General features: G+C 52.5%; 6 protein-coding genes across 6 annotated transcripts; 3 read left to right on the top strand and 3 right to left on the bottom strand.

Moving 5' to 3' along the window:
* Positions 1 to 456: 456 nt before the first annotated feature.
* CGCA056_v011108 (putative Na(+)/H(+) antiporter) lies at positions 457 to 2,388 on the bottom strand (the record flags this gene model as incomplete). Its single annotated transcript, XM_037326355.1, has 6 exons — positions 457 to 1,221; positions 1,277 to 1,596; positions 1,652 to 1,973; positions 2,047 to 2,153; positions 2,214 to 2,282; positions 2,340 to 2,388. The coding sequence occupies 6 exons, from the start codon at positions 2,386 to 2,388 to the stop codon at positions 457 to 459; spliced, it is 1,632 nt and encodes a 543-aa protein (XP_037175151.1).
* Positions 2,389 to 10,443: 8,055 nt separating this feature from the next.
* On the top strand, positions 10,444 to 11,515 carry yisK-0 (Uncharacterized protein; the record flags this gene model as incomplete). Its single annotated transcript, XM_037326354.1, has 3 exons — positions 10,444 to 10,455; positions 10,512 to 10,593; positions 10,644 to 11,515. 3 exons carry the CDS (start codon positions 10,444 to 10,446, stop codon positions 11,513 to 11,515), a joined length of 966 nt encoding a protein of 321 aa, XP_037175215.1.
* A 1,522-nt stretch (positions 11,516 to 13,037) lies between these two features.
* Positions 13,038 to 13,766, top strand: CGCA056_v011106 (uncharacterized protein; the record flags this gene model as incomplete). Its single annotated transcript, XM_037326353.1, has 1 exon — positions 13,038 to 13,766. The coding sequence occupies one exon, from the start codon at positions 13,038 to 13,040 to the stop codon at positions 13,764 to 13,766; it is 729 nt and encodes a 242-aa protein (XP_037175214.1).
* A 65-nt stretch (positions 13,767 to 13,831) lies between these two features.
* CGCA056_v011105 (putative transcriptional regulatory protein) lies at positions 13,832 to 15,869 on the bottom strand (the record flags this gene model as incomplete). The annotated part of the gene is made up of 2 exons (XM_037326352.1): positions 13,832 to 15,810; positions 15,845 to 15,869. The coding sequence occupies 2 exons, from the start codon at positions 15,867 to 15,869 to the stop codon at positions 13,832 to 13,834; spliced, it is 2,004 nt and encodes a 667-aa protein (XP_037175699.1).
* Positions 15,870 to 16,769: 900 nt separating this feature from the next.
* Positions 16,770 to 18,360, top strand: CGCA056_v011104 (putative transporter; the record flags this gene model as incomplete). The annotated part of the gene is made up of 3 exons (XM_037326351.1): positions 16,770 to 16,959; positions 17,019 to 17,099; positions 17,159 to 18,360. The coding sequence occupies 3 exons, from the start codon at positions 16,770 to 16,772 to the stop codon at positions 18,358 to 18,360; spliced, it is 1,473 nt and encodes a 490-aa protein (XP_037175698.1).
* A 105-nt stretch (positions 18,361 to 18,465) lies between these two features.
* On the bottom strand, positions 18,466 to 20,481 carry fsdR-1 (Fusaridione A cluster transcription factor fsdR; the record flags this gene model as incomplete). Its single annotated transcript, XM_037326350.1, has 4 exons — positions 18,466 to 18,811; positions 18,863 to 20,182; positions 20,235 to 20,365; positions 20,440 to 20,481. The coding sequence occupies 4 exons, from the start codon at positions 20,479 to 20,481 to the stop codon at positions 18,466 to 18,468; spliced, it is 1,839 nt and encodes a 612-aa protein (XP_037175701.1).
* Between the last annotated feature and the right edge of the window lie 1,250 nt (positions 20,482 to 21,731).

Genomic DNA, 21,731 nt, shown 5'->3' with positions numbered 1-21,731 from the left:
GGTGAAAAGATTGTCGAGGCGAGAGTGGTGTCGTAAAAACAAAAGGTCGTCAGCGAAGGTGAGATTTCGAAGATGCGGTAGCGGCATGGCCCCACCCGTTTGCTTAATGCGCATCGGGGGGAAGGCACTTATGTGGGGCCAAGCTTGGTTGCACCTTCCCGCTGGGAGTACTGTGGCCGCCAGACGTGTCGAAAGGCGGCGACCAAAGGCGCAGAAATCGACTTGCCCGTCTCTTTCATCGCCTTTGCCCCCTTTAGGTTGTCACTGAATAATCCGCAGGAACACTCATAACATCAAGATAGCTTGGATGAAAGGACAGATGGAGAGTAGATGAGAAACTGAATCGACTAAAGCTATGCGGTCCTGATTGCCCGTCAAAGGGGCAAGAAACTTTACAATTTGATCCAATTTCCCAATTGCCATATAGTTCTATCTCTCCAAACCCTTTTTTCGAATCTATTTTCCCAAGCTCTCAAAAGACTTCTCATCGTGCGTGTACATCTTCTGGTTGTTCGTCAAGTACGGCAGCTCAGCGGCGTTGAACACGGGGCGCGAGAACCGGTTGTACGCGATAAACGTGTCGCGGTCGCCGACCATGGCGTTCTTCGGCGTGGGCACATGCATTGAGATGCGTCGCAGCTCGACGGCGTCATCCTGGATGGGCTTGACGCCGGCGTACTTGTAAATGAGGTTCAGCGCGGGGATCGAAAGGCCGTGAACGACGATCGAGAAGAGCACCAGCCAGTAGACGACGGGAACCATGACGCGGACGAGGTTCGTCTCCTCCTCGTCACCCTTGCCGAGCTCCGGGAAGAGGTGTCGGGTATGCTCGACGTAGAAGACGGCGCCGGCGCCGATGGGACCAAAGTAGCCCATGAACAGCGCCTCCTTCCAGTTCTGGCACACCTTGGGCATGATCTTGTAGCACATCAGGATGGCTGGGATGCGGCGGAAGAGGATGACCAAGCCTCCGAGCGCGAACAGGCGGCCATAGGTGAGACCGGTGACGTCGGGCTGGTTAAACTGGTCCCAGGGCATGATTGTGCCGATGTACATGAAGCCACCGAAGTTGAGAAGGACATCGACGCAGGAGTTGACTTCGTCGTGACGCTTCTCGGTCTCGGCAAGGAACTCGCCGTCCCAGTTCATGGCGTTGCCTGCAACGAAGCAGGCGAGGAGGTCATCGGTACCGAGCATGCCGCAGATGCCGACGAGCCACAGCTTTGAAGAAGTGGTTAGCTTGCTTGTCGTCGACGCACAGTGTTTGATAACTTACCCCGATGGCGGTGGGGGAGAGAAGGTAGCTCTCGGAGTCGACCCATTGCTTGCGCAGGGCAAACTTCAATGCCTTACCAGACGCAAAGCCGACGATGACGCCGATGGCCACGGACATGAGGACGATGTAGAGCCAGGTCTCGACGACCCAGTTGGTAAGGGCCACGCCGACGCCGCCACCCAGACGACCGACTTCCTCCTCCGAACGAGCAAAAAGACTCATGGCCCTCTCGGCGACAGAAGCGGTCTCATGTCCTTCGCCGGCACCAGGGATGTCGGCGTGGCGGATGAGGTAGACTGCCAGCATGAGGAAAGGGAAACCTGCAGGGTTGTCAGGTGGGTGAACTGAACCGATGCCATGGAGTTGTCAACATACCAAAGCCGTCGTTGGCACCTGCCTCAGAAGAAATAATCTCGCGCAGGGGGCGGGCAACAAACTTGTCGGCAAAGGGTCCTTTGGCGATGGCCTGGGAGAGGATGGGGTCGGTGCAGGTGACGCAGGAGCCGATGACGAGGGCGGCCAGCAAGGTGACCTTGGGCACCGTAGCAAGCATGCAGAGGGTAGTGCAGAGCCACATGATGGTCATGATGGGAAGCAAACACAAGGCCATCTCCTTCCATCGCAATTGCTGGTACTTAGCGGGCAGCTGGTAGCCGGCGATGACCAGCTGTACACCAATCATCACGCGAGCGAGGCCCTGGTAACAGCATGTTGGTCAGATCGGGTTCGAAATCTGGGGTTGTGGAGGAATGGGACAGTTGGGCACGAACCAGGGTGATGGCGTTGGTCTGCCCTTCCGTTGCGGAACCCCATCGTGTGCTGTCGAGGAATTTGGCTGCTAAAGGCCCGAGCAGGACACCGATGGCGACGGCGGGCACTGGGGAGTGTTGCTTAGTATATGTGATGGATGGAAGCAAACATGATGTGAGTCACTTACAGGCTTCACCCAAGTACCACTTGCACTTGATCTTGACCGAGATGATGCCGTACAGTAAGGTGAACAGTCCTTTGACAAGGGTCAGTACACACCACTTGACGGATGATCAACCGCATCAGCCCATACCAAGGACGCCGAGAACAATGTTCAACTCGCTAACATCGAGGGTCGGCATCTTGAAAGCGTGCGAAGGGTTGTCGCGTTGTGTGTTGGTAGGAAATCTCTTGACCAGCAAGACGGATGGGATGGTGATTCTTTTTTTTTTTTTCTGATAAAACGCCGTTGGCAAACAAACAAAATATGCAAGAATGAAAAGTCGACGAGAAAGAAAGAGTAGTTTAAAGGGAAAATCGAAATGAATGAGGGACAGCTTGGCAACTCACCAGTCGGTCTTCCCGAAGTTATTTAAGTTGGTCCACAAAGATTATGATGTTCCTCAATACGGCAGACTACTGAGACACTTTTCCAGGGGAAAGATGGGTGGTCGCAGTGGACGTGGATCGCCCACCCTGTCGGGGGCTGCACGTTGGCGACGTCAAAAGCCTGGCACGGCCGAACGGGGCAACGTGCGTGCTGCAGCATCCGCTCCACATCGCCCCGATGGGTGAAGCTTGGTCAGGTACTACCACATACCGACGGGCAACGTCTCGAGCGCGGCCGATCACGCCTAGCGCACCGAGAGAGACAGCGCGTTGGACAGAATGCCCAGCCTCAGGTGAGACGGTTCCTGAGCGAGCAGGCGACGCCACCAACGGTCGTCATTGGAGTCTGGGCTGGGCGGCGGAGCGCGACGACGAACAGGGCGGCATTTCATGTTTGTGCAAGGCCTGTGGAGAGATTTCGCCGGGGCGGCGGTTGGCGGCGCGCAACACGGATCGAGGCTGATACCTGAGCAACGTCACAATGTCTTTGGCCTCTTCTTCAAGTGCCGAGATCTTGATTCATGAAGATAATTATGGTGCTGGCCTGTCCTATTTGGTGATTGATGCTTCGCAGATTGACCAAAATTAAAAAAAAAAACAGACCACCAGATTTCCAAAGAAAGGACTTAGAATGCAACACGACGGCTAATAAAGAATTGTGGGTGTCAATAGGTCTCGCCGAGTATGCATCTGTAAATACCGTGACCAAAGGAGGCATCGAAGGAGGATGTCCGTCTGTGGTGGAAAAGGCGGGTGAGAGAGAAACATCCCACGGGCTTCGAGTTTCGCGGCGAGAGATAAAACAGCCAAGAACCCCGCCAAGTCGTCGGAGTGGCGATCGTCAGCGAGTGGACGCGTCCGATGAGATTTCCGCCAAGAGGCCAAGATGCCAAGCACCAATAACGCCGAGTCCCGCCCCATTCCCCCTAATGGACCTTTGGGGCACACGAAAGTGCCAAGATGCGTTCTAAAAAAAAAGTAGACGAGTGTTCAGATGGCTTTGGATCGAAAAATCCGCCCCGGAAGGTCTCTTTTTGAATAGGTATTCCCCTGATGTGCCGGGAGCATAAATCGCAGCCTTGTCGTGGGAACGTTGAGGCGGAGACAACGGGGAGACCGGCCTCTGGTGCACAGAAGCCAGCCTCAACTAGATGAGATGACAGTCAGAAACTATCAGGCTACGACGTTGTATATTCAAACAGTACATAGAGTGAAGTATTCAAGGGGAAAATTAGAGGGCGGGTCTCCAAGCAGAAGTAACCACCCATGTGAGGTGCAAGACATTCAGTACATCGTGATGGAATCGATTCATCTGTTGTCTCACAGGGAGATATATCCCAAAAATAACCATTTGAGAAAAGATGCAAAGCTCAAACGCCATGGAAAACTCCAGTCTAGGCGCCGCGGAGATACTCATTCCAACGCCCGAGTAAGGCACTGCGGATCGCAGAATGTAACCTCAACATACGCCGTCATACAGACGCACCCCAATGAGTGATGCGCATATGTCGACCAACAACCGTCCCGCACGTGATTCCTCTCTCATCCCGTCGGTCAGTCGTCTCATGTCTTGCGGAGAATGTCGTCCGTTGCCAAGCACGGGCCAGTAGAGGGGGTCTTCCGTTGCCAAGCACGGGTCAAGACATCGGGATGGCCCCACACCCGCTGCTTTTCGGAGCGGGAAGGAGCTCATGTGGGGCCGGTGTTGGTCGCGCCTTTCCGCTCAGTAGTATCATCAGTAGGGGCAGGCACCACGCACCTGACGAAAAGTTAGGTCACAACGAACCTCATCTGCCCCGAGGAAAACTTGTTCATCACTCGAAAGGGAACAACTCTCGGAATAGACACGGGCTACATAAACCTCACCTCTGCCACGGTCCCCGGCCATCTCAGAGCTTCCTTCGACTCGCGCTGGTTCCCACTCAGAGCCAAGTCATGAGTTCCTGCCAAGGTTAGCCTGGAGTAAATCGGATCAACATGTCAATTGGCGATTCCCAACAATTCTGTCATTTACCTGGCAACTCGGCGACTTTCGTTCACCATAGATCCCTCGCAGTGGCGGGATTATTACAGCGACTTGGGCGTCAGGCCCACTGCCACCTCGCAAGAGATCAGACGAGCATTCCTGGCTCTGGCGAGAACCACCCACCCAGACAAAAGGGCACCTGGAGACTGCAGCGACTCTAGCGAGTTCCAAAAGGTGCGTGTGCATTTCATTGGTCATGCTATTCCACGATCTTCGTTGCCGTTTCATTTCTTTCAACATCGAACGAGTACTTATCTGACAGTCGCTCCACTCGCAGGTTCGTGCAGCTTTCGAGTTTCTTCGAGACTCAGCAAACCGCAGCAGATACGACACGACCTACTATGACTCCAGAAGATCCTATGAGAGACATCAACAATGGCAAGAGGACGAGGCTCAACGTCGAGCCGAGACCGAAGCTCGACAGGAGACCGATTACGAAGACCAGCGAAGAGAGGAAGCCAGGCAGCGCAGAGAAGAGGCGAAACAAGAGAGAGACGAAGCACGCAAACAAGCTCGGCGAGAAAAGAACAAAAAGCGGAGGGCTGCGCGGAGAAAGGTCAAGAAAGAGCAGAGACAGGCCGAGAAGCGCGAGGCCCGACACCGCGAGCAGCAGAATGCCAACGATCGGCGAAGAAAGGAGCAAGAGAGAGCAAACTCGCAACAACAGGAACATGATTTTTGGTCCGACCTCTTCCAACGGGTCAGAACCTTTTTCTAGCAGTAGCAACGAGAATCTTCAAGCTCATTGGAAGACGGAGCATCAAAGACATTAACATCACCAAGGCAACAAAGAAGAAGCGAGAAGAGTGTCAGAAATTTATGCATGAGTAGAAAGAGCTCGAAAACGCAGGAACAGACAGGCGGTTGTGACTCGAAGCGCAGGAAGTGGCGCGGGAGAAGGATCAAGAGGGGAACAGAATGCTGCCAGAGAAGGCCATCGTCTACAACGACTCGAGACCAAGGAGGAATCGAAGAAACTGGCGAAGATGGTCAGAACAGAGGGTGAGAGATTATCAGAAATGCATTTGGGCGAGCGGACGCTGGCTTCCATGCTGGATGGGAAAACATGGAAAACATGGGGACTCAAGGTGCGGCCATCCTTGGTTCGGCTGGACTGAGTAAGCAGGTGCGGCAGGCTGCGGATCAGGCCAGGAGAAATCGGCGATGTCAAACTCCGGATGTTCAATGTGTGGTATCAAGCCTTGTCTGAAGTTCAAGCATCGTCTGGCCCAAATGGTGTCAGCTATTCTCACCTGGGTCCGAATTGTAATGGTACAGGCCGTTGCGATGGAGATTGATCGTTAGGATGAGGTTTGGCATTGATCCGGTGTTAAGCGTGTGATTCATATTTGCCCAGGTAGTGAAATGGCATGACGATAGTGATCTATCGGCTACATTTCGGACACAGATTCTGGCCACGACTTGATGCTAGCTATATTGTAATTGCAGCGGTGATGAGGAAGCCGCCGACGATGGGGGCGACGGGTGTACCTTCCCGTTAGCAGCACCACGACCGACTCTGCGAGGGCGGCCCACCAGGCGAGAAGTTTTCACCGCCTACTAAGGTCTTAACAAAAGAAAATATGTGGCTCATATGCTCAGGCGCTGAGTTCTACAGCGCCAAAGTGAGCAAAGCTTGGAAGGGACTTGAAAAATAAGAACATGCGAAGATGTCCCTGACTCCCGTCCCTGTGGGTCCCCACGTCTGAAGGTCGGCCTCCCGCTCCCGCTACCTCACCCTGCTCACAACAATTGGGCTTCACAATTCCAACGCGTGTCCTGTGCTCCCCAGGCAGAAGTTTCACAGTCACAACTGTCGCGTTGACATCAATATACGACTGAAGCAAAAGGCTGCACGAAGCGTTGCACGTCGCGGACTCCCTGGTTTCCCTGCAAAGCAAGGTGGTGGATTTTGGGCATCCATCTTGACCGGAATTGTATCAACGAACCGAATTCTTTTCACAACACCCTTATTCTTTCTTCTGTTCGACCAACGCACTTCCTCTGCTTAGGATGAATCCCCCGGCGACGCCCGACTACTACACTGATCTTGGTGTTCAGAATAATGCGACCCTTGATGTGATCAAGAAAGCACACAGAAAGCTTGTGCTCCAAGTACACCCAGACAGGCAAGCGCCTGGAACTTGTTCCGACGCTCATGCTTTCCGAAAGGTTCGTCGTCATCTAGCGTATTCCGAGATCCTGAGCTCGCATGTTCAACTGACTAACACGCCATGTATAGGTGCAGGAAGCTTTTGAGGTTTTGCGAGATGACGCGACCCGCTCCGAATATGACAAGCAGTATCCCGACTTGCAAGCCGCCTGGGACAGGTACCGAGAATTCCATGAACGACAGGACCAAGAAGAGGCCGAAAGAGAAGAACGCGAGCGCCGACTGGGAAAGGAAGAGGCCAAACGTCAGTGGGACGAAGAACTGGCTCTCCATCAGTCTGGGGAGGGATTGGAGAGCCAGATGGAAGAGTTCCTAGAGGAGGTACGCAGCATCAAGATGCGTGTCGCATTCAAGTGGGAAGCGATCTACACGCAGATCAAGAGAGAGGAAGTGCGGGCCCAGGAGAAGGAGCTGGCTAAAGAACTTGAGAAGATTCGGCAGCAAGTCAATGCAGAAGGCTTGACGATGCTCCGCGCCATGGAACAGCAGCGAGAGGAGGAGCTCCGGCAGGCCAGACAGCAGGTGCTGGATCGCTGGGAAGCAAAGTTCAAGGAAGAAGAGGAAAGGTTCAACGTTCGACTCGAAGAAGAGGAAGCAAACGTCCGGAAGGATCTGGAGCCGCAGTGGTCCGCACGTCATCAACGAAATGAGAAGTTCCGAGCTGTCAAGCAGGAGGAAGAGGAGTACGCAACACTGAAGGACCTCCATGATCGGTGGGAAGAGGAACGAAAGGCTGCTAAGAAACGGGTCAAGCGGCAGCGAGAGGCAGAAGAGCTCGAGATGCGCAAAGCGGAGTTACGACGAAATCGGAAACAACGCAAAGCTGACAAAGAGCGAAGAAGGGCTGAAGCACAAAGGGCCCAAGAGGAGCGACAAGGAGCTGAAGCTGAACAACGACAGGCTGAAGAGGAGCGACAAAAGGCCGAAGCTGAACAGCGAAAGGCTGAAGAGGAGCGAGAGAGGGCTGAAGAAGAACGCCTGCGGGAAGAGCAGAGAATCGCAGAGGAGAAGGCCAAGGAAGCGGCTCGCAAGGCAAGAAAGCGCCAAGAAGCCGCCGCAAAGGGAGGAAGTAAGAAGGAGGAGAAGACCGGAAGGCGATGAGCCCGACTGGCCAAGAATAAAGGCTGTGAGCATGACTGGGAGAAGGCGTGCTGGGGAAGGTGCAGCTCTTGTCACCTGTTGCAGCCGAGGCCCTTGTAAAAATGTTTTGATTGCGGCCTGGAAGCTTGCATAGAGTGCATGTAGAGCCTGATGCTGCTTGGTGTAGGACCGAGGGCAAGGTCTATCAGGGAGGTTCTTGTATTATGAAACATAGATAGGAAGGGCTGTACGGTTACGGCATCAAGAGTGTGACAACGTAAGACCTTCCAGTGGGAGTTTGGGTTATGTATGACTTACTAGCAATTGCCTGATATATTGATTGACTCCATTTCTGGTGCCCCCTGTCATCGTCCGCCGTCGTCTCTGTCGTCCTCCTCATCTATCGTCGTCTCCATCCTTCGTCGTCTCCATCCCTCGTCGTCCCCGTCCCTGCTCCCCGTGCTTGCTTCCTTATTTACCGTCGTCCGTGTCGTCTTCTCTGATGTGGTCCTCCATAGACCGTTAATATTCTCTCTGGGTAGCCTTTGGCCCCCTGGTCAAGGATCAGACGAACGCTTGCTTCTAGCCGCCTCTTTCGCGTTTTATCAAGGATGTCAACACTTTGTAAAAGTCATCGCCTGAAGCAGTTGGCATTTTTCTTTTCTTCCATTCTCGCAAATGTTCGCAGAGGTCGTCCACAAGAGCCCTTTTCTCCTTACGTTGCTGCTCCTCGTCCCAAGATCGCAAGCTTGCGATTGCTCCTCTCAATTCCTCTTGTTGCCATGCTCTGTGTTCTATCCACTGGGCGAGGGAACGAGCGAGGCCGGTATGGTAACTCGCTCTCTTGAGGGGATCTGATAGGCATTCGTACGCCTCTCGAATCTATGCACAATTAGCCGTTTGCTACCAACCAAAAGTGCCGCTGGCATTGCAAAACTGAGCTGGATACCCGTTTGAAATTGTCATCGGCCGCACCAGGAGCTTGCTTATCAGGGTGGTATTTGAGGGCAAGCTCGTTGTGGGCTCGACGTATCTCTTCCGTTGTTGCCCCCAGGCCTATGCCTAAGTCTTTGTAGTAGTCTGGAGTCAAAGGAGGCTCCATGGTGGATGTGGTAACAAGGGATGAGGTTTCAATGATCTTGATCGAATGACTCGTGTCTCACTTTGCGAAGAAATGCTGACGTTTAAGTAAGCTTTGGACTTCAGTTGAGAACGTTCTGGCATTGAACCCCGAGTACCGAATTACTCGAACTCGCTCACAATCCATTGTGATGTTTGTCTGTCGAGTCAGATGTCCTTCAAAACTTGTTTCAACCTGAACCACCAAGGCCTAGGGCCTCTTTAACTCGATCATTGTGCATTGGCATTGTTTGCTGCAGGTCATCTTCAGGGTGGCCTTTTCAGAAGCCAAACGGAATAAGTTGCTTTTCATTATGCCAAAGCTTGATTGGAATGGCTCTGATTCCCTCGACCCGTACGTTAGTCGGCCATCTATGAGGAATGACAATATGTGAAAATCACATAATCCCACAGATGATCAAACTTGAACTTGGAGGAACATTGGGGGTCAAAAACGACGAAGCTGGACCTCGAGGGCGGTGACGGAAGAGTTGAGGTTTATGATGTTTGGGACATCAGCAAAAAAGTGATGATAGCACGACCTGGTTTCGATCCAGGGACCTCTGGGTTATGAGCCCAGCGCTCTACCCCTGAGCTACCGTGCTTTTTGCTTGTTGAAAACTTGTGAACCACAAGTGCCCTAAGAGGTGACCCAGTGGAGCGTGTTGTGACTCACCCGTGGGTCAGGTTTTGTTTGCTGACCAAGGACTGACCGAGCTTCGCACCTTGGTAGCCTGGCCCGTAAATGGGAGAACCTCTAAGTTTCAATGAAAGGATAACCCAAAGTCCAAATTCACTTGTGAAAATGGTCGGAGTTATGAAAGAGAAAAAGACACTATGTTGCGAAACGTTGTCGCGCTGAGTTAGGAGTGGAGAAACATGCATCGGCCGAATAAACCCAACAGCTCGGGCCAAAGATCAGGACCCACCCGGAGAAGGCGCCCCGGATCAAGGGATCAGGAACAGGACGGACATCCTCAGACCTAAAAGACCCCGAGCCACGTTTTCTCCCCGGATAATTGACAGATAGTTACCTAATTGCCAACTCGTCTTTATCAATCTGCCGAACCACCTTTGATCTTGGACATGTGGGTTTGCGGGGTTTCCAAGGCCGATGCTTATCTTGCGCGGATCCGGATTCCCGTATTTGTCCAAAAGCCGATCGATTTTCCCGACGCCTTCGGGAATTAGCCATGATGACGGACGTTGACCGGAGAGGCATGCATGAGCGATATGCCAATCACGCAAAGGTATCAGTGATGGATTTCTCGTGTTTATATCCGTTGGGCCAAATCAGGGGCTCAGATGTTCCCCTCACTGCATGCAAACAAACTTGCTTTCTACTCTCTCCGTTTTGATAAGCTTTAATGAGGTACTGGGAAAACTGCCAAGAAACGGTCAATAGTCAAGATGGTAGCACCGGTAAGGAATCACTTACCACAACAATATTTGTGAGATTGTCTAACGGCAATGACCAGAAATGGAAGCGTCTGGTACGGTTCATTGCCGAGGATGATTGGAGGGAGCACATCGGTGAACCCGTCGATGAGACCGTTGATGGTAAGAATCCCCGACTCTCAATGATCGCCATCTTACTCACATTTCATAAGTCGGAGCGGCCCTCGCGGCGTCAATTCGCGTCCCTGTCCGTGTCTTCTCCGGCACATCAGCACTCGACGCCTCAGCAGAGCCAACCCATAAAGTCCTCAACATCCAGAAGCTCCTACCTCCTTTGACACGGAAAGAGATCGGCACCATCCGCTGCATCGGTCTCAACTACCGCAAACATGCCAAGGAGATGAACCTCGAGCTCCCAGAGCACCCGACGCTATTCTTCAAGCCGGCAAGCTGCTTGAATGCGTCAAATGCTCCGCTGGTAATTCCCCATCAGGCGACCGATGCCCAAGCGGACTACGAGGCAGAGCTTGCTGTGGTGATTGGCCGTGACGCGAGGAATGTCAGTGTTGAGGATGCCATGGACTACGTTCTGGGTTACATGTGCTCAAACGACGTGACCGGGAGGAAACACCAGTTCGCCGGCGCGCAGTGGGGCTTCGGCAAGGGCTTCGACGGCTTTGCGCCGATGGGCCCGTGTCTTGTCAGCACGAGCAGCATTCAGGACCCGTCCGTCATTGAACTCAAGACAGTTCTCAACGGCGAGGTCATGCAAGAGGGTAGAGGCGACGATATGATCTTCTCAATCGCTGAGATCGTGGCATACCTGTCGCAGGGCACCACGTTGGAAGCCGGAACAGTGATTATGACGGGAACCCCTCACGGCATTGGTGTGAGCAGGACTCCGCCCGTGTTTCTGGCACCCGGCGATGACCTCCGAATCGTCATGAGCCACGGCCTCGGAAGTCTTGTCAACAAAGTCGTGTATGAGGAGAAGCCGCAAAAGGCATTGAATGGTGTGAATGGAGTCAAGGCAGTCAATGGGGTCAATGGTGTTACTGAGGTTAAGGTCAACGGAATACACTGAGGGAGAACAGTCATCAAATCGTGGATCGGCGGAATATGAGTTCCTTTTAGAATTACTAATATGATCTGGGTATGCATACGTGGTGGGGCTAGTCCGATCGAACCAGCCTACGAGGTGCATCGTGTGTCGACTGATGTCATGTCATAAGGCGGGCTCGTAGGGCGCTACAGAGGTATTTCTCCAACGACAATGGAGCCTGAACTAAAGACAGATTTACGTATACAACACCTCCATACTGTTTAGTCCAAATCGGAAGCATCATCAAATTCGTCCGTCAGAATGGCATCGCCCAAAGTATTCATGTAAGTCATCCCGCTAACAGCACGACCCACGGCTGACGAGGCAAAAGAACCGGAGCAACCGGCTACATTGGAGGAGACTTCCTCTATGCAGCCTACCATTCTCATCCGGAATTGAGCTACTCTGCGCTTGTTTGAAGCCAGGAAAAAGCAGCAATTCTACAAGAAGCATTCCCAAACGTCAGGCCTGTCTTTGGGGACCTCAACTCGACGGACGTGCTGCGGGAGGAGGCTTCGGCCGCAGACATAGTTCTTCGTAAGTCTTCCACTATCCAAAAGGTATTCTGTCTCACATGAAACAAGACTTCGCCGATTGCGATCACGAAGAATCTGCTAGGGCTTTTATCGAAGGCCTCAAGTTCCATCCTGCAGAGCGACCAGGGTGGTACATCCACACTTCGGGAACGGGCATCTTGACCGTTGAAGACGGTAGAGCCAACACATGTGGGGTACACCGCTCAAAGGTCTATGACGACTGGGACAGTGTTTCGGAACTATTGAATCTTCCAGACGACGCTTTCAGAGAATGGAAGCTTCTCGTGGGGTGACGTGGAGAAGGCTGTTGCGCAGGCGGCCTTTGACAAAGGATTGATCAAGACATCGGAACTTGATGTTCTTGACTGGGACGGCGTTGTCAAAGAGGCTCCTAAAGGTCCTTACAGATGGGGCTCCAACTCCAGGGGTCTTGCGGCCCGCGCCAGAAAGTGTCTTGGGTGGAACCCTGTTCAGCCGAAGCTCATGGATGTTATTGGAGACATTGTGGAACTTCAAGCCAAGGACCTTAAATAGCAACCTTCGTCGGATATCAGATATCGAGGGAAGAATAACCTAGAAAGACCTACACTCTCATACGTTGTCGTTGTGCTCCCGTCAGTAGGTCTTTGTTGTCTACCTTTGTGCGGGTGAGTGAGTGTCGTATTTGATGATTGTTCTTGGGCTTTGCAACTACTGCGCCTAGATGGCATTTCATTGTCAGTCATCTTAGACATGTCGCTAATTGCACAGACAACCTCTGGCTGTTGAAACATGTCGTTCCGAATGGGTGATGATGGCATCGTCACATAAGAGAAGGACTGGTCAGCGGCCAATTTTCAACAGGTTGCCAACTAAACGAGCCACCTTAGGCAGTACCATTCCACAGTAGCATCAGATTTTGTGAGTTTTGTGAGTGCCATTCCCATCTCTCATCCACTGTCACATTTTAACTTATCATTCCAGGCATAATGGACACAACCTGGGTGCCGCGAAAGCCACGCATCTTGGCAATCTCTCTGCTCCACCACGAGGTCCACGACGAATACTGGCGCCCGTTTTATCGTGAAGCAGCGCGCCACGTCACTCTCCAAGTAGCCACCGAGCCAGAAACCGCCATCCAAGTCTTGCAACAGAGCACGCCCCCCAAAGTTGTCCTCATAACTGACGGTGGGCTCGCGCGTCCTGAAAACGGCCACGTCTGGTACTCCGTCTTGGCGTATATCCACCAAGGAGGCATCGCGATCGCGATGGGGTTCTTCTCGTACGTCCTCGTCGAAGCGGAAGTGAACTCGTTCTTCTCGCTGGCAGGCCTGGATTGGCGGGCTAGAGCGTGTCCTGAGGGACTCTCTGCGATGCTGAACAGAGACGCAGACCAGGTGGGCTCGACGGTGCTTCCGAATGAGTTCATCTGCTGCCAATCGTTTTACTTGACAGATGTTGGCTTTGATGAGGCTTGGTATGTCGGGCAGCCTGAATGCAAAAGGCTCAAGAAGGGAGAGACGTTCTTTGGGCCTTGCTGTAAGGGTATTCCGGTCGGTGTTGCTGCGGCTTTCGGAAAGATTGGAAAGGGTCGTCTTGGATATGTCGGAGGTCATGATCCTGCTTGTGGTTCGGGTGATACTGTTTGGACTATGTGTGGCTTGCCTCCGCTGTACCGCAAATTCTTCAGAAAGCCGATGGTGGCATGGCGCGAGTGAGTTATGGGATATCCGCTTTTGTTCTGCTAGAGAAAATGAGTTTTTGTTTTCAATACCTAGGGGCTCTAAATATTCGTTTGATCATGCATAATCGTGTTGATGACATGCTCCCATTGCGACAGGTCTCCACTCTCAGGCAAGAAGAATCCCGGATCATCCCAAGTCATCTGGGCGCTCGAGGTGCTGTACGGTAGCCCAAGGCCAACAAGCAATGGGTCGAAATCGGGGCTTTCAACTGGCAACTGAGGTTGCGTAGCCATCACACTTTGAGGTCCAGCTGATGTCATGGGCCGCTCAGCTGGAGATGCCAAAGCTAGAGGTACCATCGGGTTAGGTGGCGGAGGTTGAGACTGCCTCGCTTTCTTGACGCACAGCTCGACTATTTTGACTTCAGCTAGGGCGAACTCGTTGAGCCAGACATCGTTTCGTTGCATCTCGCAGTATGCAGCCAGGTCTTCGAGGATAGCCTGAGACCTGCGAGAATGAGGATCTCTGACAGCAATGATGCCGAGCACCAAGGCGCTGTTGAAGAGATTATGGGGGCCCAAACTCCATTTCAACCGATCGTTGAGTGATTGGCTGAACATCTTGAGGCCCATGCCCAGGTCAGCGCAGGCCGAGGCTATGCAGACGTCGTGGCTGTGCTTGTATCTATTGGTTATGGATTGCCGCAAAAGAAAAGGTCGGTGAAGGGTTACTCGGGCAAAATGGTACATGCTATGAAGGTGAAGTCGTTGCCATGGTAGGAAAGGAAGTCGCTCGTCCCTTGATGTATCAGGGTCGTCGAGTTCGAAGTACGGCGGCAGCCTGCTCCTCCAGGTCTCAATCTCTTTGTCCAGCGTCAGGACAGTCTCATACGAAACCGTGAACAGTCCGAAGCATCGTTCCTGGATCTTTCCAACAACCACAGCCAGCTCATGAGCAAGTCGACTGAAGACGCTTGGGGTAGGCTCGGACAGAGGTGCTTCAGTGACATTCGCCGCTTCTTCGTCATTCAAATCGTCCAACCACACGTTAGATGCCGGCTTGACCATGCACTGCTGATCAACGATGGCAAAGGGTCTTCCGAGCGCGAGCGCGATTGTCTTGTCGAGCATGTAGAGATTGCTCCATAAACGTCGCCTTGTCTCGGTCTCCTTCCTGGGCAACCTCCATCGTTCGCCGTCAATATGCATCCCCTGCGCCTGGGCCATGCGCATTGCAAAGCTGGTGGTCAGCCACGACTCCGGCACGCGACGAGTGTAGATGAGATAACGGGTCACCAAAACTCCAGCTCTGACAAGGTCCGTTGATTCGCCATAGAAAGTTGGGGCAATGACGATGGCTCTTCTCGCGGCCCAGTAAAACCTTTGAGAAGTCTCATGAACTTCTCTTTGGACTTCTTTGTTCCTTGGTTTTGGACAGTCAAGGAGAACACCATAAGCCATGACAATGAACAGTAACGCCAGCCATCGCAAGTCAATGGTAGCGAAGTCGTCAAAGCCAAACTTCCTGGACCAAAAGTTCTCGTACTTGGCCTTAAACGACGTCGGCTGGACTGCGTCGATAGCCCAGTTGAGTTCGTTCAGAAAGCATTCCGTCAACCTGTCAACTGTTGTTTTTCTTCTCGGTAATAGCCCAAGTAGCTCCCATATCTGAGAGAACGGGCCGCCTTCATCGCGGAACGAGTGTGTTGAGCTAGCCTGAGCCTTTTGAGACAGTCCCGAAGAGAGCTCAGGAGCCGGAGCCTGAATGATCTTTGCCGCTGCTTGAGGGCCGAAGTACGATGATCCGAAGAATGACGGCGCGTCGCGGCTTTTGAAGAGATTGCCGACGGTGTATTCAGTCGGCTGGTCTTGTCCGCTCCCGCCTTGCCGTCTGCCGCCTCCGCTGCTAGAAGACCGCGACGGAATTGCGCCGGATCCTGAAGAAGACTCGTCCAGGCGTTCGGGCTCTTGTGTCGGGATTGAGGGTGTTGTCGTCGGTGAAATCGGTGTCGCGAAGCTGGCGACCGGTGAAGTTATGATCGGAGGCCGGGATCGCTGAGCAGGTCTTTCGCCATCATCTTCCAAATGGCTGTATGAGCATGACGAGCCTACTCCACGGCGTTCGCAGTTGAAGCATGGTCGAGATCCGTTGCACTTGAGATTGTTGAGTCAGTAAGAGACGGTCAAAACATCAACATTCTGCTCAATGATTGCCGTTTGTCCGAAACCAAACAATCCAAGACCAACAAACACAAAGATGCGTATCGCAAACACTCAAGAAACAGGCCACGCCAAGACAACAATCAGAAATAGCCTATCAACTCACCCTCTGCTTTCGCCGATGACACGACTCGCACGCGACAGCATGCCTCCCTCGCTTCCTCTTCCGGAAAATCGGACTTTTCGCATTCGGGACGTTAGCCGCAGGGGACGAAGTCGAATCCATCGAATCTGCTGAGCCGCGTCTGGCCGGAGAGAATGCCGAAAAGATGCGCCCGGTGGTTGGGTCTCCTTGAGATCGGGAAAATGGGGCCAGACGGGGGAGATTCTGGGTCGAGGCGATGTCGGCCTTTTCATAATTCTTCACGCGACGGCACAGCTCCTCCTTTGTTATCGCTGAGAGATCCCCCACACTTGACCGAGGGCAAATTCTTGGCTCCCTAACCCATCGAAAAAGACAGGCCGGGTGATAAGCAATCCTGGCATGTTTCCCCGGCTTTTTGGTGGCATCCCCGCTAATCTGCATGGATCATCAGCCGACGCCATTGATAGCTGCGGGCAATTCCCGACGCAGAGGAGTGTGATGATAGCGCTAGCGTCGGGAAATTCGTGGGTTGGCTAGATAGGTGAATCCGGTGACCTCACTCCTGGCTTGGCTGCCTTTGACGATGCATTTTTGGATAGATATATGTCTAATGCATAGCCGGTGGATTCGTTCAATTGAAAGGATGTTGATCAGTCCGAGCTAAGTCTGCATCACCGACGACAACATCAACTTGTTGATTCAACGAGACTTTGGAGACCGGTTTCGACGACCATGTCCGGGGAAAAGATGCCCATGGAGGCCAAAGATGGCGATGTTGATTCGCCCCATTCGGTGGATGCGAGCTCCCACCTGACGATTGATCCCATCGCGGAGAAGAAGCTATTGAGAAAGTTGGACTTGTGGCTTGCGCCGATGATGATTATCTGTTTCTTGGTTGCATACTTGGATCGTAGTAACATTGGTAAGTCGCTGTCAATTGCTTAATAGTCTCGATCTCGATTGCTAACAAGCTCCCTCCAGGCAATGCCGCAATTGCAGGAATGAACGAAGACTTGAACCTAACTGGCAACAGACTCAACGTCGCGGTCACAGTCTTCTATGGTAAGTCCTCAACCTCATGCTCTTTCCGGCAAGGTGAACAAACCTGACGCAATCTCCAGTAACCTACATCACCTTCGAGATCCCCGCCTCCCTCATCCTCAAGAAAGCCCGCCCGAGCCGCCTCATCCCCTTCTTCATCCTCGCCTGGAGCGCCACCGTCGTCGGCTCCGCCTTCGTAACCAACTACGCCAGTCTTCTCGCAACGCGTCTGCTCATCGGCATGTTCGAGAGTGGCTTGTTCCCATGCCTGACGCTCTACCTCAGCACATTCTACAAGCGCGAGGAACAGGCCCGCCGAATCTCCTACCTCTTCGTCGCCGCAGCTCTTTCCGGTGCCTTTGGTGGTCTGCTCGCATACGGTCTTACTAGCCTGCACGGCGCAAGCGGCCTGGCTGGTTGGAGATGGCTGTTCCTCATTGAGGGTGTGATCTCTTTGGCTGTCGGCCTCGCCATTATCGTGCTTCTCCCCGACAGCTTTGAGACTGCGAAGTGGCTCACTGAGGACGACAAGAACCTGATGCGCATCCGCGCTGAGCAGGCTAGAGTGTACCAGGGCGAGTCTGAGAACTTTGACAAGACGGAGGTTAAGCTTGCTTTCATGGACCCCAAGATCTGGCTTTCTGCTGCTTGCCAGTTCTGTGCGAACACTTGCTCCTTCGGCTTCGGCACCTTCTTGCCCGTCATCATCCGCGGCTTCGGATACAGCAGCATTAAGACCCAGCTTCTCACTGTTCCGGTCTACATCTGGGCGTCTGCGGTATACCTCACTGTAGCCTACATCTCCGACAAGCTTAACAAGCGCGCAATCTTCATGGTTCCCATGGCTCTTGTCACTGCAACGGGATACGCGCTTATGCTCGGTGTCAGCATGAAGGCGACCGGTGTCCAGTACTTCGCTACCTTTGTCACTGCGACTGGTATTTACTGTGTCGTCGGTCTCAACGTTACCTGGATCAGCAACAGTAACGCAGGCTACTTCAAGCGCGCCACCGCTATCGGTCTGCAGCAGACCATCGGAAACAGCGCTGGTCTCATGGCAGGCCAGATTTACCGCATCACCGCCTCTGACGGCAGATACACCATCGGCCATGCCGTTTCGCTGGGCACAATCACCGTCGCATCGGTTGGCTACTTCACCATGTGGACTCTATTGAACAAGATCAACAACCGTAGGGACAACATGAGCATCGATGAGAGGGTGCGGGAGATTGATCAAGGCAAGAAGGGTGACAGACACCCTGATTTCCGCTACACTCTGTAGACGCCTGATATCAGGTCGCACCCCAGTTGACTGGGTACATAATAATACTGCCTTAGTTCGTTCATAACTCCGTACTCCTTGTGAAATTCCCATGACGTTCGGCACTCAATTTACCGTCGCAAAGTCACCAGTAGCCCAGAATGAACTGTCCATTAAGTCCCACCGTCCCTCATCCAGGGGGTCCTCATCTCCAAATTCTAAGCCAGGTGGATCGAAGAAGTTGGTTGATTGGGGAGGAGTCAAAGCCTTCCTGGCTTTCTCATTGAGCTCCTTGCAGGCATCGTGGATCTTCTTGAGCCGGTAGTCGTCGGTGGCCTTGATGAGTCTCTCTAATAGCAGTAGCGCTGATTCCACATTACTCTGATCCGTGAGTCGGCACGGGTGATCGGGGTTTGACAGGTTGTTGACCGTGATGAACATGATGCTGGTCAAGTAGCCACAAGACACCAGCCTAGTTATATGTCAGCAGTGCTTCTTTCGTGTCAATGGAAGGAACATTTACCAAGTCAGAGCTGAATCGTTCTCTGGAGTCGCAGCATAGAGATGCATGCATGTCCTCGCCTCTTCAACCAACTTCTCCCAGCAATCAGGCAGCTGCACCGCAAACGCTTCAGGAAGGACTTGCGGAGCTTGCCTTTTGCTGCAATTCAACACTTCTTGTAGCCACTCGAGATGATGGGAGTCCGCATAGTGCGTTGTCGCAACCAACTGCAAATGCGTGTAGTGCAGCAGGCAGAGGTACCGCATGTACTCCGTTGACACAATGCCGGCCACGCTTTGCGCCATAAACTCCTCCGGGATCGACTTCTCCCAGTTCTCGAGCATCTCTCGCAGTCGGATCATGTTTTGGGTCCTTTCACGATCCGGGAGTTTCATGGCTCTGACGGACAGGAGCATCGAGTAAAGCTTGCCTTGAATGTAAGCAAGCTGCACTCGGGTCCGGAAGTAGTTGAATTCTTGCCCCAAGAAACCAATGATGATTCCTGCCTTGTCAGGTGGGTGCATTTCGGGGAGATCTACATCGATGTCTGCATCTTGGTGGATGGCCGGCGAGCTCGTTCTCATGGCGCAGTCCCGGTCTAGGATGTACGCAATCCAAAAGACTCTGTTCCTTTGAAGTATTTCGGCCGCATCATATTCATCTTCTGGTCGAAGATTCTTGGTGTAAAGTCTCAGGCCGTGAACGAGACGCATCGCAGTGGCAATGATCATCGCGGCAGGTCGGACGTCTGATGAGCCGTGAAACACGAGGACCAGGCCAAGCACGACCTGAAGAGCCAGGAGATTGGGTTCGCTGACGACCAGCTCGTTGATGACTGATTGCACGTTGTTGATGTATCGTTGCATGTGTTGTGTGTCTGTCGGACTCGAAGCATACGAATGCCTCTGAGCTAGAGCAAGAACGATGTTGACAGCTGCCCAGGCGTCTGTCTTGCGGTATGCAGGGTATGTGTACCACCCACGTAGCATCTTCATGAAGACTTTTTTGTCAAAAAGTGGTAGAACTTGGTTTGACTTCTCAAAGTAGTCTTCGACGATTGGGAGGACTACTCGCAGCGGTGGGAGTGTCCTGGAATCGTTCCCCGGTACTTGGACGCTGTCATGGTCGGTAGAGTAGCTCGGAGATTCATTGGATATCGACCCAGCTCCTAGTCCCCAAAACTGCTCTTCATCGGAGCTGGAGAATTTCTGCAGTGCTGAACTCAATTCAAGCCGAGCGATGGGAGACATGGACACATGCTGGACAGTCATGGATTGGGGTTGCCCTTTTTGAGCCTCGAGTTGCGCAAGCCGCGCTTCCAGCATCTCGATCTTCTTGACACTGTATCAAAGTCACCATGGAATTCCACCAACTCCGACAGAGGCCAACTTACTGGTTCGGCTTGATTGCTGGAGCTCTCGTGGGGCCAGTGTATGTGCACTCTGAGTTGTACAGCTTGCATCCTGAACAGCGAGGCTGTTTGGCGTCGCATTTGATCTTTTTGTGGTAACAAAGATCGCAAGCCTGTCCATTTTCAACGACGATGTTATCAGCTCTTTGTCTCGTTCACATGATGTTGAGCCTCAGGGGGAGCTTACCTTTCTTCGCCGAACCCGCTTGGTCTTGGATGTTTCCTCCATGTTGGAAGCTGATGCAAGACTGCGATACTAGGGCAAGGAGCTAGATTCTTCTGCTAACAACGAGCAAAGTCTCCGCTTTTTAAGTGCCGCCGATGACAGAACGCAATTGAAGCAGTTGTGATGTTAAGTTGGCCGCATCATTCCGAATGGGAGTTGCCTCCGTGGGGACGCTAGATTAGTAATAGGTCAGCCCTACGACTGAAATGGGGATGAGATGGATCCTTCGTAGGCAGCTGGATTCTTACGTAAGACGTACATAGTAATTCAGTCAATGTCTCATCGACGGGAAAAAGAGGTCGTGTCCTGGAGCGAAGGCTGCGCTAATAGAAAAAAGTTGTGTTGGTTGAGAACAAAAGAGCTCGGAAGTCATGATACAAAAGGCCAAAAAAACGACGTTGGCCTGATTCGAACAGACGCTCCCGAAGGAACAAGATTTCTAGTCTTGCGCATTAGACCACTCTGCCACAACGCCAGACAGGCTCCGCTTGGATGCGGGGCTGTGGCTGGTGTGAAGTGTAAGAATACTATGTAGGCAGACGGTACAGAAGCCAGCAATTTTCGCAATTTGTAACTCGCCGTTGGAATCCAGATTAAGCAAATTCATTAACGACTGGATCGATTAGGCTCGCGTTTCATTCCAGATGCCATCTGAATTTTGCAGCATAAACTTCAGCGAGATCGGATGGGTGCAGGCGCCGCTAATGTGCTGAAGCTTGACGATGGGATGTGAACCTTACCTAATGACAACTTTAAAAACTGTTGTATTAAGATTCTTTCACTAAGATTTATGTAAGGTTTGTCTTAGATAGTTAGCCTCTGAAAATACGCCTTGAAATCTAATTAGAGCAAGACCTGGCTTCTGAATATTCTGTTTGCTAACTAAAATCTTTCTGCACCTGTGCACTTAAAGGAAGAGTTAACGCGGTCTTGCTGACCGTATGAATGATGATTACGACGGAATATAAGATTCCAGTAATGATTCAAGCATTGCGGAACACTGATGTGTTGTCGGGGAGGCAATGTTCAACGGAAGCTCGGTTCACAAGTGATGGGGAAAGGCAGGAGCGACCTGGGGACAAGGCAGCATGCTCTTTCCCAACTATCCAACCCCCTTTCACAGGCTGCTCACATTCACTTTAACTGGAGTCCGCTTGTCTCCGTTCGCTACCTTACGTCAATCAGCAGGCACCTCTCTTTATCTCGCCAAGCTCCGAAAAACACCCTCCCGCCTTCTCACAAACAATCCGCAC

This window comes from Colletotrichum aenigma (genome assembly GCF_013390185.1).
Source record: "Colletotrichum aenigma strain Cg56 chromosome Unknown KSG_Cg56_contig07, whole genome shotgun sequence".
NCBI lineage: Eukaryota > Fungi > Ascomycota > Sordariomycetes > Glomerellales > Glomerellaceae > Colletotrichum > Colletotrichum aenigma.
The sequence above is the reverse complement of the archived record's forward strand: the minus strand, read 5'-3'. Positions and strand labels throughout refer to the sequence as shown.